Here is a 15,523-nt window from a genome sequence, read left to right as displayed (position 1 = left end):
AGACAGACAGACAGACAGACAGACAGACAGACAGAGAGACAGAGAGAGAGAGAGAGGAAGACGGAGACAGAGACAGAGAGAAAGACAGAGAGACAGAGACAGAGAGAAAGACAGAGAGACAGAGCAAGAGAGAGAAAGAAAAGAGGGAGAAGGGGAGAGGCAGAGACAGATAAGACAGAGACAGAGAGACAGAGACAGAGACTATTCATTTCAAACCCAAATCCATAAGGACCTTCTTTTATGACAAGCTTTTTTTTTTTTTTTTTTTTTCTTTAAAACCCCTACCTTCTGTCTTAGAGTCAATACTGTGTATTGGCTCCAAGGCAGAAGAGTGATAAGGGCTAGGCAATGGGGGTCAAGTGACTTTCCCAGGATCACATGGCTGGGAAGTATCTTGAGGCCAGATTTGAACCTAGGACCTCCCGACTCTAGGCTGGGCTCTCAATCCACTGAGCTACCCAGCTGCCCCTATGACAAGCTTTTTCATTGTAAGGAGTCCTACAAAAATGGCTAAGAATTCTGCTAGAACAAGACATTCTAAGTGGTGACCTAAGATATGAATAAAAGAGCTAAGCCCCAGGGGAGGAAGTATAAAAATGACCATAGGAGAAAAAATGAAGGCGGTTACATTGATTTCTATCGATGTCCAAGATGCCAAGTCTTGATTGGATAAAAGAAGCTGGCACTCTCTACCCTTTCCAGGGGTGCTTTTGGACTGTGTCCCTTAGAGCACTGTTTCAGCTCCAACTTAGATCTGCCTAACAGTAAGTGGGGTTGTACTTCCCCATTCGCTGGGTAGAAAATGCTTAGTGGCGCCCGGTGTGATAGGTTTTGCAAAGAAAGAAAACAAAACTGCAGGTTATTTGGCCCCAATCCACAGGCATTGTGGAAATGCCACCATTGCTGTTCAGAACAGGAAAATGACAAGTAAAATGCCCCCTCAGGGAAACACAAACCAAACCACCAAAACAGAGGCTGTGGAGGAAAGAGACAGCCCCCACATTTGGATCCTGCCTATCTCTGTGGGGAGGAGAGAACAGAAGGCTCTTCTGATTTCTAGGAACTGTTAACCTTGTGACCTACATTTTTTCAGCCCCCAAACACACAGGAAATTTGAACCCTGGGATTTCTACTGCTAGCAAAGACATCAAAATTACCTTCCTACAGCCTTTCTGGAGCTGCTTATTTATCTCAGATCTGATTTCTCTCTCAGAGCACTATTTTAGCATCTCACTGGGAAGTCAGAAAGGATAACAATAGTTAGAATAACAGTATTGATGTTAATATAACTTTGGAGCCGTTGCTTTTTATAATGCTAGAGAAACATTTTTATTTTCAACATTTGCCAGAAAGTTCTAAAGCTGTATCATTAAATTTGGGGTAATATATATTTCTATGTATAAACACACACAAAAATCTATACATATGGCGCATGTTTTAAACACATGTGTATATATACTCACGTGTGTGCATGTATACATATAAAATATATGTGCGTGTATGACCTATAAAACAAAGATAAAGAAATCAAGTCATTCCCCAGTTGACAAATGGTCAAGAGATTTGAATAGGTAGTTTTCAGAGAAAGAAATAAAATCAATAATCATATGAAAGTGTTCTAAATTCCTCCTGATTAGAGAAATGCAAACCAAAACAACACTGAAGTATCATCTCATACCTAGCAGGTTGACCAATGTAACGTATTGGAAAGTAATAAATATTGGAGAGGATGTGCCAAAATTAGGACATTAATGCATTGCTGGTGGAGTTGTGAATTAATGCAACCATTCTGGAAGGCAATTTGGAATTATACCCAAAGGGCTTTAAAAGAATGCTTTAAAAGATCCAGCAATACCACTATTAGGTTTGTACCCTAAAGAAATATAAAAATACTTTTCTAAAAAATAAATATTAATGTTTCTTTAAAAAATATATAAAAATAGGGTTGGACCCATTTGTACAAAAATATTTTCACAGTGGGAAAAAATTGGACACTGAGGGGTTGTCCCTGGATTGGGGAACGGCTGAACAAATTGTGGTATATGGTGGTGATGGAATACTATTGTGCTATAAGGAATGATGAACTGGTTGATTTCTATAAGAACTGGAAAGACCTATGTGAACTGATGCAGAGTAAAATAAGCAGAACCAGGAGAACATTGTACACAACTGCAATGTTGTGGAACAACCAAATATAATAGCCTTTGCTGCTAATAGCAATACAATGATCTAGAATAATTCTGAGGGACTTACAAGAAAGAAAGCTATCTAAAGCTAGAGAAAGAATTGTTGGAGTAGAAACACAGAAGAAAGCATATTTTATCACTTGTTTATATGGGTATATGAAGTGGGATTTTGGTCTAATAAGATGACTCTATTACAGAAATGAATGATATGGAAATAGGTTTTGAGTGATACTATATGTATAACCCAGGGGAATTGCTTGCCAACTCCTGGAGGAGGCAGGGAAGAGGGGAGGAAAACAACATGAATCATGTAACCATGGAAAAAAAGTTTTTAAAAACAGATAAATATAAATGTACATGCACAAATATATAGATGGAGAGGTCAGTATTTGTTCATTAATTTATTTAAGGTCAAATACAAAAATAAGATACCCACAGTGAGAAACTAGGTCTCCTGAATCCTACGCTGGGGGCAAATCTCCATTTTCTCTCCCTGGGTGTTCCATGAAGTATTTTTTGTAGGAAACATAAAAATTCTTTGGCGAAATGATTTGATTCTAGAAGACCATGTGGCCTTTCCTTTTCCAGTGGTTAATGCTGCATGATTCCCAGAAACTGTCCACCCAAATAAACCATTAGGTCAAATTCAACACGTCTAAAACACATAGTAGCATGATATTGAAGACACTGTCATCATCTCATACAGAGAACTAACATCTTTTATAGTTCATTTGGTGAGAAGTTCATTGGTAAGAATAGTATGAGCTAGGATAACTGGACTTCAAAAGCTTTAGAGATTCATTAGTATAATGCAATTAACTAGGAGCGTGAAAAGATTATTACTGAATCATTAGGATTTCCAATAGTTTCATTTCTATAAAGTTTCATTGGCTATAAAGCTGGAAAGACCCTTAGAGATCAATTTTAATTCAACCTCCTCACTTTGTAGATGAGAAAATTAAGTCCAGAAAAAACTGAGTCACTTTCCTGAGGCCCCACGGGTTGTTGATAGCAGAAATAGCTTTAGAATTTAGGTCTCTAATGCCAAATTCACTGCTCTTTCCACTATATCATGGAGTCAGAATGTTTATGCCAATTTGTTTTTTTTTTTTTTTTTTTTTTTAGAGAAAAGCTAAGGGAAGAATATTTGCTTGAGATATAGAGAGGAGACCTCTGTGGAGGTCTTTTTTTTTTTTTTTTTTTTTAGGAAATGAAAGACTCAGAAATCAAAATTGAGTAGGAATGATTTTCTTATTGCTGACAATACTTCAATGAAGCTGTGATCTAACTGATATGAGAACACTCTCCAACAGTTCATGTTGTAAGTCCTTATCAATCTCATTCAATTTTTATCCATGTTCTCCTAGAAATTCTATGATGGAGCATCCACTCAACAGGTTGGAGGTCTTCCTCTCTGCCCTCAAGTTTATTGATCATAGAATTGCACAGTTAGACATACTCTATCCAAAATACCTAGGATTACTATTGAAGCTCAACCAATGTGGAGATTAGTTCCTCCATGCCTTGCCTCCATCCATAAAATTGTCAAATGGGGTCATAGAGGCAAGAAGTGGTCTAGTGGAGAGAGTGCTGGTCTGGGAGTCAAGAAGATCTGGGTTGTAATCCTGCCTCAACCACATATAGGTGATGTGACTGTAAGAAGGTCACTTAATCTCTCTTGGCCTCAGTTTCCTTATGTGTAAAATGAAGAGTTCTGACTCAGTGACTTCTAAATCCCTTCTTACTCTAAATATATAATCCTATGACCCTTGTGATTGCTGTGACATTTCTGAATGTGCCTTTAGTGTGAAGATAAGCAGTAAAGAAAATCTTCTGCAACCCCTAACTCAAATTCTTTTTTTTTTTTACTCTTATGTTCTGTCTTAAAATCAATACTAAGTATTGGTTCCAAGGCAGAAAGTTTATAAAACATAAGATATCTCAAATTCAAAAATATTGTGAAAATGTTAATACTTGATTATCTGATCAACCAGTTTCTTTTTCTATCATACGTTTCTGGAATGAGATACTTATGCCACTGCTTTTCCCAAGCAAAATCATATTTGTTAATATGTTATAGCCTACTTTTGCCTGATGGGCAGCTATGTGGCATAGTGGTTGAACCAGTGCCCTTAGAGTTCAGGAAAACTCATGTTCATGAATTCAGATCTGGCCTTACTAGTAACTATGGACAAGTCACTTAACCCTGTTTGCCTCAGTACTTCATGAAATAAGGACTGAGCTGGAGAAGGAAATGGCAAACCACTTCAGTATCTGTCCAAAAAAGCCCACATGGGGGTCACAAAGAGTTGGACACAACTGAAAAATGACTGCAAGGCAACACTTATGCCTAATATGAATCTTCCTTCCTTTAGGTACCCATTATTCTGCTTTATAGAGATGGGATGAATATGTAGCAAGAGAAGGGGATGAGTCAGAAGAAAAAGACACAAAATTGTCACATGCTTACTTGTGAAATCTTAAGAGACCTGTATCAGGGGTTCTTAAGTTTTCTGTGTGTCATGAATCCTTTTAGCAATCTAGTGAACCCTTCTTGGAATAAGAATTTTAAATACACAAAATAAAATATACAGGATTACACAGGAAATCAACAGTAGTTAAACATACTTGGGGCAGCTGGGTAGCTCAGTGGATTGAGAGCCAAACCTAGAGACAGGAGGTCCTGGCTTCAAATTTGGCCTCAGACACTTCCCAGCTGTGTGACCCTGGGCAAGTCACTTGACTCCCATTGCCCACCCTTGCCACTCTTCCACCTATGAGACAATACACCGAAATTAAGGGTTAAAAAAAAAATTTAAAAAAAACAAACATACTTGTCTATATATGTGTATACCTATGTACATTTATGTGTGTGTGTATATACAGCTATTACATATTTATAATATGTATACCACACACATGTTCACAGACCCTTGGTTAAGAATGTCTGATTAGAAGGAGACTTTTAGGATGTTTGATCCTGAAAGGAGAATTGACAGAGGACCTAGACCAGAACCATATCGCATGAGAAGGTATGGATGAGTTGCAATCTGCCCTGTTGGAAGGAGTGTCCATAATCCAAACTTTTCTACTAGAGCATGTATTGAAGACAAGAAGCAGCGTGACTTAGTGTGAAAAGAGGACTGCTCTTTGTGTCAGGGATTGTGTCTGAATTCAAACCCATATTAGATGTGTGATTAGGCAAGTCATTTAACTTCTTGGTGCTCCCAGACAATTCTTTAAAATTCTCTGTTACTGAAGCTGAGGGTCAGAAATAGTGGACAAGTTTCTACGCCAGGCGTTCTGACAAAAATCAGAGAAATCACAGGCTAGGAAAGGGTATTTCCTCCAGTGTTGCAAATCACAACTCCTCTACAATTTAGTAAAATGTCTTTGAGATTTACTCAGGCAAAAAATGTCATCATACTGCTGCCAAAATAGAAGTGAATCTTTCCAAATTTAGCTAAACTGATCATTAGATGACATATACTTCATCGTTGGGTCTGTACTTGAAGTCTTTCCAGACTGGTAAAATTGACCCAAACTTGCAATCTGCAGGCTTAGCCTTTAAGAGCTAAGGGATACTTCAATGCTAGGATGATGCCTGAGACTTTAAGATGCCAAAAGAGAGTAGAAAAAATAAAGGGTTAGATTTGACAGCAAAAGTGTAAACAGTTCTCCAATTAATTTGCAAATTCTTTTTCCCCATTGCAGGTCTTTTGTTCTTTAGCAATGACAGCTGTAATGAGCAAGAGTGGCACACTCAGAACCACTTGGCATGGAAACATTCAATAATACAAAGTATATTTTTTGCCTTTTGTATTGTATTTGAAACTATTTGCCACCATCATGAAATGATAAAAAGAGAACAGCAGAAATAGGAATTAAGAATTAAATCTCAACTTCCACATGTGAAAACATCTGTTTAAATTGTGGCAAGAACCTATGGGTCCCAGATTGGTCTTCAGAAAACACGAATCATTCTTGGAAAGAGAATCATCATTGTTTTTGAAAGACAACTCATCATTTTCATTGTCACGGCCAACTGCATAAACAGTTGATGCAGTTACTCTAGCTAAAGAGGGTACAAGCAGAGGTTTTTTTTTCATTTTTAATTCAATTCAACAAATATTTATGAATATCTACTATGGGCCAGACTCTATGATAGGTGCTAGATGAGCAAAGAGGAAAACAAAATAGTCCCTATCTTCCAGGAACTCATATTTTGCTGAGAAGGAAACAAGATGTGTATAGAAAAATAAATGCAAATAAATATAAGACTGAAGTTAAGTAGAAGAAAGGATAACTGAAAATTAGGAAAATCCTCTGACAAGCAGTATCACTTGAGCTGAACCTGGCAGGGAATTAAAAGGTCACAAGAGGAAGAAGTGAAGAGAGCATAATTCCTTTAGAGAAGATATATCAAGAAGGAAATCATGCACAATGAATACAAACCCAGAGCCATGTTTTAGAGAGATCTAAAAGCACTTATCCAGGTGGGTGAATGATTCTCCCAGGTTTCTCTATAAAGTACGCGGAAGACTGAGATATATTTTTCATGATAGGGAAAGAACAGAGTTGGGTATAAATGAATGAAAAAAAGAATGAACAGGACACATAAATAAAGCCCCCAAGGACAATGATATTCATGCAGTTCTTAGCCACTGACCTTTGCAGTCTTCAGCCTGTGGGGAGAGCTAGAACCAAACTGGGCAAGTTATAGGAAGGTAGATTTTAATCAGAATAAGAAAGGATTTCTGAAAGCTTAGAGCTGTCCCCAAAATAGAATGAATTGTTTTTTAAGGGTCAAGTTCACTAGAAGTGCTTGATCAGAAGCTAGATGGAGGGTGTAACTTTTTTTATTCATAGAAAAAAAGCAAATACATTCAACTTTTGCAAAAAAAAAAAAAAAAAATTAGAATCCCATTTTCCATATGTGACACATGTGTTTCTAAGTCTTTGGAGCCAGAAACAATTTATGGCAGGCTATTACCTCAGAATGCTGATCTTATTTATTTTATTCTTCCTTATGCTGCATAAACTGAGGAGAAGATGAGCTGCTAAATTACTTCTGTGGGTCAGATGAATTTTGAGTGCTCATCTTCAAGTCTAAAACATTTAGGAAATGTTCTAGAAGGTGAGACAGGACCACCTTGGCTAATGTGGCACTTGGCACTTAATTCCTTTGGAGGCATGATGATAGCTCTGCGAATGAGCAAAAATCACAGAGAAAACTTTCAAAGAGTGGAGCTCAGGGGGCCAAAGGCTCCCAACACAGAGAAGGGGCAAGCTGTGCTAACTTCTAAACTTGGCTAGTTTATTGCCTCTGGGGACAACCTTTAGAGATTTAACTCTGCTCTTTGGACCGCCTCTACTCTATAGTCTGTTGGAAAGGACCTCAAAGAATATCCAATATAAACTTTTAAATATGAGGAAACTGAGTCTCAGGAGAGTTAAGTGATTTGCCGATGGTCATAAAGAAAGTAAATATCAGTGGTGACATCTGAACAAAGAACTTTTTTTGTTTTCTTTAAAAAAAAATTTGTTTTATAAAAATTTTTCCATGGTTATATGATTCATTTTCTCTCCCTCCCTTCTTCCTTCTCCCCTATGGGAGCCCACAAGAATTTCCACCGGGTTATACAAATTGAACAGAGGACTTTTGACTCCATAACCACTGATCTTTCTACTCTACCATTTTCCTTCCTATACCCTGTTACCCATCCCTCATTGGTAAATGCTGGGCAAAGAAGTTTTTGTAAACAGTAGACATACTGGGAAGCAGTAGCACCAGATATGAGGGATATATCACAATATCATTGGTAGTAACAACAATAAAAAAAGGGAACTGAGACCCCAAATTGCTATTCAAAGACTCCCCCCAGATGAGAAAACAAAACAAAAACCAAACAGATTTGTACCATAATTCTTTGCACATAGTGATTACTTAATATGTATTTCTTAACTTGAGAAATGAAAGGCTTTAAAGAATCCATTGAGGTGGAGCTATTTGATACCAGAATTCTATAATCCACACAAAGGGGTCAAAAAGGAAAGAAGACCCAGAGAGGAAAAGTCAGGGACTTCAGGACCAAAAATTTAGAGGCCTTTGGATGCAACTCCATCATTTTATAAGATGAAGAAGGGAGGCTAAGTCACTTTCCCAGAGTCAAACCATTAGTAAACAGGGAAAGGAAAGCAGGGGGCACTGAACTTCGCTGCATGGGCAAAGAAGAAAGGGAAAAAAGGTTGCCTCAACCACAGCAAACTCTCCAAAGGGCAACCTGGCAAACACCCCCGTGCTCAGATTGTAAATCTAAATCTGCCCCTAAGTGAAGGGATCAATAGATCTAGAGGAGGGCAAACTCAACTCCATGGCACAGCCGCTGTCAAAGGCCATTTCTATTACCTCCACACTGGCTTGCCATTGCAGACTTCTAATTAGCAGCTAAAGAAGCAGGAACAAAGAGACCAGAAGTAGCTCTTCCTCTGAGGAGTTCTCCAAGGGAGGAAGCTGATCCATCACTATAAAGGATAGAGAGGTATGGAAGCAAAGCCAAATCCAGATTGTCCTTCTAAAGCCTTGGAAGATTTCCCTTCAATGCAATCCAAACATTTAAGGAGGAAGTTGTTTGGGGGTGGGGACAAAGAGAATTATTTAGCCATAACTGTTAATTAAGGAATTTGGCACGGATCCCTTGAAACTTAAAAGATACAAAGCATAGGTAGTCTGTTGGGTTCCAAACAGTGAGGTGAGCCAGCTCATAAAGATGGATGACTCCAAAGACATTTGAAAATCTCTAATGGAATAAGCCCACTGGGTTAGGCAGGCATTCCACCACTGATGGTGCAACAGTAAATGAAAGGCATAGCTCAGGACCAGAGACACATGTTTCCCTCTCCCAGTCTATTAGATTAAAGCTGCATCTTATCAGGACTAAAAAATTCTAGGAGAAGGGCTTTTTAGCCTGAGAGGAGTGTTTACAAATTTGTTTAAAATTGTTAAAATTAAATTTGTTTTAAGATTTTAACCTGGAGGGATGTTTAAATATTGTTTTAAATTTTTTTGATAGCTTTATTTCAGCGATTGGTTTCCTTTGTAATCCTATGTGTTTTACATTTAAAAACATTGTTCTGAGAAGCCCTCCTGCATAGGCTTTACTTTACAAGGGGCCAATGATACAAAAAAGGATTAGACCTCCTGCTTTAAGGCTCTCTAAGCTGATGTCAGTGGGTGGCACACTGTATCCTGCCCACCTTTTAAAGTCCTTATGGTCTAATAGTTTCAAAAACCCCTGGGTTAACAAAGTTTCCTTTCCTCTTTCCTTTCCCTATATAGATCTACTAAGTAAATATATGTTTTCAAAGACCCTCCCCAAATTCAAGACCCTTGAAGTCTGCCTTCTTGTATAGAAAATATCTGCCCTCAATCCTTATTGATTTTCCCTATATCTCTTAGAGATAGTGGGTTGGGAGTATGATTTCACTGATTTAGAGAAACTCCCTCTATTAAGGCAAGCTGGCACCTTCTTCACAACTCATCTTGGAGACTTAATTGCCTAAGGCCCTAAGAGTTTAGTTAAGTGACTTGCTCAGGGTCTTATTACCAATATGTCTCAGAAGGTGCATTTGAAACCAGATCTTGGCTCCAAGGCCAGTTCTTAATTCACTAAGCCATTACTTCTTGGACACCACCTAGACTTTGTAAAAATAACAGCTCCTTTGTCATAGCAACACGAATAACTGTCATTAGATGGGGTAGCACAAGTTCTCTCTCTCTCTCTGTCTTTTTCTGTGTCTCTCTGTCGCTCTGTCTCTGTCTGTCTCTCTCTCCTTCTCCTTTCCTCCTTCCCTCTTTTTCTCTCCCTCCCTCCTTCTCTCTCTCTCTTCCTTCTCTCTCTCTCTCTCCTTCTCTCTCTTTGTGTCTCTGTCTCTGTCCCTCTCTCTCCCTCTCTCTCTTTGTGTCTCTGTCTCTGTCCCCCCCCTCTCCCTTCTCCTTGTGTCTCTGTCTGTCTCTGTGTGTGACTGTCTTTGTCTCTGTCTCTGTGTCTCTGACTCTGTCTATCTCCCTTCTCTCTTTGTGTCTCTGCCTCTGTGTGTGACTCTGTCTTTCTCTTTGTCTCTCTCTCTGACTATCTCTCTCTGTCTCTCTTTCCTCTCCCCACCTTTCCTTCAGCCTTCCTCCCATCTCTCAATGTTAAGAAGAAATGTTAGAAGATAGACAAATCCCACCTGGTAAACAGCCCTGGAGATGCACCATGGTTTCAACATCAGTTGCAAGACTCGAAGGTTCCCAGCTCGGCAGGTCCTTAGTGCCCGGGCAGTCAAGTTCCACACCAGGCTGTCCCAGCTATATAAAAGGTCTTCAAAACCAAAGAGTACAGCCGCCATGCCAGCTATGTGCCCGACTGTACCCCTCTCTGGTCCCAAGCAAAAAACTAGCTGACTGGACTTCTTAGAACCACAAGGTTCAAATGTCACCGTGTTTTAATCAAAAAGTAAAAAAAAAAAAAAATGCTGCCAAAATAAACTTAGTTCCTTCTTCCTTAACCTTTAACCCTCCTCCTCCTCCTTGCTGTCACTAATCTTCAGGGACTGTTTTCCCTCAGGGGTTATGGAATGACTTTCTCAAATCAAGATGCTTTTCCTTACCCCTGGGAATTCCCCAAGACAAGGTGAAAATATCCTCTTCTAGTGAGTAGATAGTCACACATCCCTCCCTTGTGGAAGACCGATGCTTACTTTTAAGCTGACTTCTCAGCTGGCCACACTAGAAAAGAGCTCAAATCCCAAAGCATCACTAAGTTTTCAAAGTGCTGGGATTCTATCCAAGGGGAAAAAGCAGAGGGGAAGAAGGAAAAAAAAAAGTGCTGTCTCTCTCTGCCAACATTCCCAAGACATTCCATGTCTTTACTTAACCCTTTCAAATTCAGCAACCTAAGGCTGTTTTGGCATTGACAAAATCATGTTTAAATTATAAGAAAACCAGTCTCCCTCCCAGTCTCCAGCCTCAGGAGGCACCATGTGTGATTTAGCAAAAACAGAAGTGTATTCTTTGGATATTTTGCAAGTTTGGGTTCGTATGGAATGAACTCCAGGAAATGTTATTGAAAGACCAAAGCTCAAGCCTTTAAAGGGAGGTGGCCAAAAGGTGGGAGAGGCATCACACAGCCCACTTTCCATTACAGGCTGTTTTCAGACAATCCTTTTCATTATTTGAGAGGACAGGATCACTTAAGAGAGGAGAGGACACATCCATGCAACCTATGAAAGAAAGCTCAGTAAAACTCTTGGCTCCACGAGGCCAAGCATGTGGTAGTTGTTTGTGATTACAATTACAGGTTATTTTATATGGTTTTACCAAGCTTCAGAAGTGCTTCATCCAAGTCCTATATGTTAGAGCTTTGATCTGTGAGGAATGGAAACTATCCCATAATATGTTGCAATAAAAAAAAAAAAAAAAGAAAAGAAAAAATCTGCATTCTGCCAGTGGACTACCTAGCTTGGGATATAAAAAGGGATATGCCTGAAAGACCCAACAAACAATAAGCCATATCCTGGGGTGGGGGGGGAGTAATAGATAGGGGTTAATTGCTTCTTCATGCTCTCATTTTGAATGACTATAGTGTCATAAAAAACTCATAATGTTTTCCCAAGTATGTTTATGAGACATAATTTAGCATTCTGCACATTCTTTGCTCTATCTCTGTGTCTCAGACTTCACCCACATTTTTCAAGGGGGGATGCTATCATATCAGTGACATTCCATGATAATGAATAAAGGAACACAGAGAAGAGCCTGGCTTTGGAAATAGAAGCTCCAGATTCAAATCCACTTTAGGTACTTTGATATCTCTGTGACTTTGGACAACTCACCTAGTTTCTCTAGGTCTCACTTTACTTATCTATAAATCAAGATGGTTGGGAAACATGGTATGGTCTGCTCCAACTTTAGATACTAATATCTAAGGCCATTATGAAATTATAGGTATGATTTTTAAAAGAATGCCTCTCCACTTAATGTCTTTCTCCCACTTCTGGTGTTTCTACACTTTCCATGTTCTTCTATGTGATTAAATTAAGAGACAAATGCTATTTCCACTATAAAACCCATATTAGAGAATTGTATCATTTGGCAATACAACACTGGCCCAAGGCTAAAACTACCATGTATGGCCTTAGCACTATGCATTGCTGCAATTCCCCAAAACCCCATGATTCGTTTTAGTTTTAAAAAGAAAAACAAATATAAAGAATTTTAGTTATTTACAAATTCCCCATAAATTCAAAGACTCCTTTCATAGAATTAAACTTTTTTCAGCTTTTGCTAAAGCAAAAGACAAATAGAATGTGGTCTATTAACATTAGCTAACTGCTTTGGTATTCTCAAGGAAAAAGAGATAGATGATAGTGTACAGTTAGCTACTGCATGTGTGCCCTGAGCTCATTCCATACATGCTCTACAGAATTTTGGCTGTGAACCAGGCTCCTATCAGGAAGCATGTAATTACGGGACAGATAGGGATGTTGCTAAAAGGAGATGTTTCACTCTATTGATTAAATAATATGGCTTTCAAAAAAGCCAATTTAAATATGTATTTAGCTAATAGACTGGAACAGTTACTTGGGAGAGCCTTTAAGTCTAAAGGTGCCTTAATAAACTTTTTTAAAAATTTGACCGAATACAAAATGCACTTATTTCTGAGGACAAAAGAGTTAGTTCAAACTCAATTGGAACTGTCATGATTTTTGCAGGATGGGAAAGCTCTCTAAAGGGATTCTTTGTCTAGTCTTAAATTTGAAGTTCCTAAAGAGGAAGGGTCCTCTCTGAATGGATTTCTGGAAATTTTACATGCTCCCAAAGATAAGCATGTTAAGAGTGGTTTTACATCTGTGACAAAGACACTGCTGCATTATCCAGGGCAAAGTCAGGACCCTTGAATTCCTTCCTCTGCTATAGACCCAAAGAGAGGTGATTTACTGAGATAGATTTCTGTAGGATGGCTTAAAAGAGAGACACTTGACCAGTGTGCAAAGTGTGCGAACAATGAGAACTGGTCCTCATAGAGAGCTTTCTAATTTTCAGAGTAATTCACAGGTTTTATTTCAACCAACTTCTGCAGTCTGGTGAAGAAGAAAGGAAAGAAAGGAAGAGTATGTAGGGAAGGGAAAGGGGGAAAGAGAGAGTAGAGGGAGGGAGGAAGGAAGATAAAAGAAAAGGAGGCAAGGAAATACCATTTATTAAGCAGCTCCTATGTGCCAGGCACTTTACAAATATCTCTTTTAATTATCATTACAACTATGGAGGAAGTAAAATTATTTTTCTAATTTAGCAGTTGAGGAAACTGAGGCAAACAGAGGCTAAATGACTTGCTCAGAGTCATACAGTTAGGAATCATCTGAGATTCAATTTGGTAGGCATAGCACCTAGAATATGGGCTGAGCTCCCTTTACCATTGGTCTTTCCCATTTCCCCTTATACTCCATCCTAATGTAAGCAATGGCTCATGTTCTATAGGCACACCTGTCATACAGTTGTTAAGTGATATGTCCACCCTAAAAAAAAGTTAGTTGTGACTATTCTAGGACAAGAACCCTGGGCTTCTTACTCCAAGTCCAGTGCTCTTTGGGCATGACAATGACTTGACATCTGCCTTTTCCCTACCCAGATGCTTTTTATTCTCTCCATCCTTTCATCATCACTCTTGGAAGATCAAATTTTATAAGTCATTTACTTATTTAGAAGCTGAGGAATAGAATACATGGAAGGAGGAGTGGTCAATGCAGCCTAAAAACAAACCAAGGTGACCAAAAGACATAGTTTGTGCTAATCAACAGAATGTTTGGAGGTAAAAATCCCTTGTGTTCAAGGAGATTGTTTTCTAATGGCTGATACCGAAAATATTTTCCTTGAAACCCAAGAACACAAGGACTGAACAATTAGTTAACATTCATTAATCATCTACTATTTGCTCTAGAAAGTTATACAGAGAAATAGTTTCATAGATTTCCAGCAAGAAAGGGTTTTACGTGTCATCCAGTCCAATTTGGGCATTTAACAGATGAGGAAACCGAGGCCCAAATAGGAGAAGTGATGTGTCAATGGTCACATAGATACTGACAGGATCAGATTCTGAATCTGTCTTCTGATTCAAAATCCAACAGTCTTTTCCAAGTATAGTCTCTGAGACTATTTTCTTTATCTTTTATTTTTTGGTTTATAATCACTGAATATTTATTAAGCATGTATTATATGCCAGGCACTGGGAATACAAAGACAAGATTAAAATAATTTGCTGTTCTCATGGAACATACATTCTAAAAAGAGGAGATAACATGTACCTATACAAGTATAGCAAAATACAAACAAAGCAGATGCAAAGTAATCTTGGACAGGAGAGCATAAGCAGGTGGGAAGGCCAGGAAAGTTCTCTGAGACTCTTTAAAGGGGTCTATGAGGCTAAAACAATTTTTGTGATGATACTAAAACATTAAGTGCCTATTTAAATATCCCTCAATTTTCCAACTACATATCTGTATGAGGCCAGATTTTCCTTATAAACTTCAACTAAAACAACATATCTCAACAGACTGAATACAGAAATATACATGAGAATTCAGCTCTCTTCATTAAGTGAGACATTAAGGAGATTTGCCAAAATATTGCAAAATTATGCCACTCACAACATTTTTTGATGGGAAAATAGCTATCTTTTCATAAAATGTGGTATTTATATTAACATATAATTGGTTTAGCAATAAATGAAAATATTAAAATGGTTTAAAATGAATATTTAAAAATGTATCAGTTTTAATTTCTTATATGGTAAAAACATCGGTAGCCATAATCTACATAACAAAAATCTTTAATTTTTATAAGTGTTAAAAGGGTTCAGAGACTAAACAGTTTGAGAACTGATTCCCTAAATGTCATTAGAAATAAAAAAAACATGGTTCCTTAGTTCTTTGAATGGGAAGAGAAGCTAACGAACAGTTTCTGGAATTGAGAGGTAGCAATTCAGGATGATTATTGGAGTAGGAGAATGTCTGACCTTCAAGGGAAGGGAAAGAGACACGATATTAAATGGTTATGGAATTCTAGCTTAATCCTAACACATCTAACACATCTCATCCCAACATATCTCTACTACCCTTTATATGTGTTCACTAGGATGGCTTATCCACCTAATGATCATAAACTCTAAATTGGTTACTTTCAGAATGTAGAAAAAGAGTCATAAAGGCATACTACTGTTTCCTTCTGGGGCTTGGAGTAGGGTTGGGTGGGAAGATCTGAAGGCCAAGTATATATATATAGTTCAATTACTTTCAGTTGT

The 15,523-nt window shown here is 38.2% G+C and overlaps 1 protein-coding gene across 2 annotated transcripts in view; it reads right to left on the bottom strand.

Moving 5' to 3' along the window:
* FRMD4A (FERM domain containing 4A) overlaps positions 1-15,523 on the bottom strand; it is a 365,617-nt gene that overhangs the window by 320,935 nt on the left and 29,159 nt on the right. The window contains exon 1 of one of the 2 annotated variants that reach the window (XM_044677277.1): positions 10,419-10,860. The exons of the other annotated variant lie outside the window; for it this stretch is intronic. Within the exon in view, the coding sequence (XP_044533212.1) occupies positions 10,419-10,577 (159 nt within the window). The 5' untranslated portion in view covers positions 10,578-10,860. Of the gene's footprint in view, positions 1-10,418; positions 10,861-15,523 lie in introns of those variants that run through there. 2 annotated transcript variants of the gene reach the window in all.

This window comes from Gracilinanus agilis, chromosome 5 (genome assembly GCF_016433145.1).
Source record: "Gracilinanus agilis isolate LMUSP501 chromosome 5, AgileGrace, whole genome shotgun sequence".
Lineage (NCBI taxonomy): Eukaryota > Metazoa > Chordata > Mammalia > Didelphimorphia > Didelphidae > Gracilinanus > Gracilinanus agilis.
The sequence above is the reverse complement of the archived record's forward strand: the minus strand, read 5'-3'. Positions and strand labels throughout refer to the sequence as shown.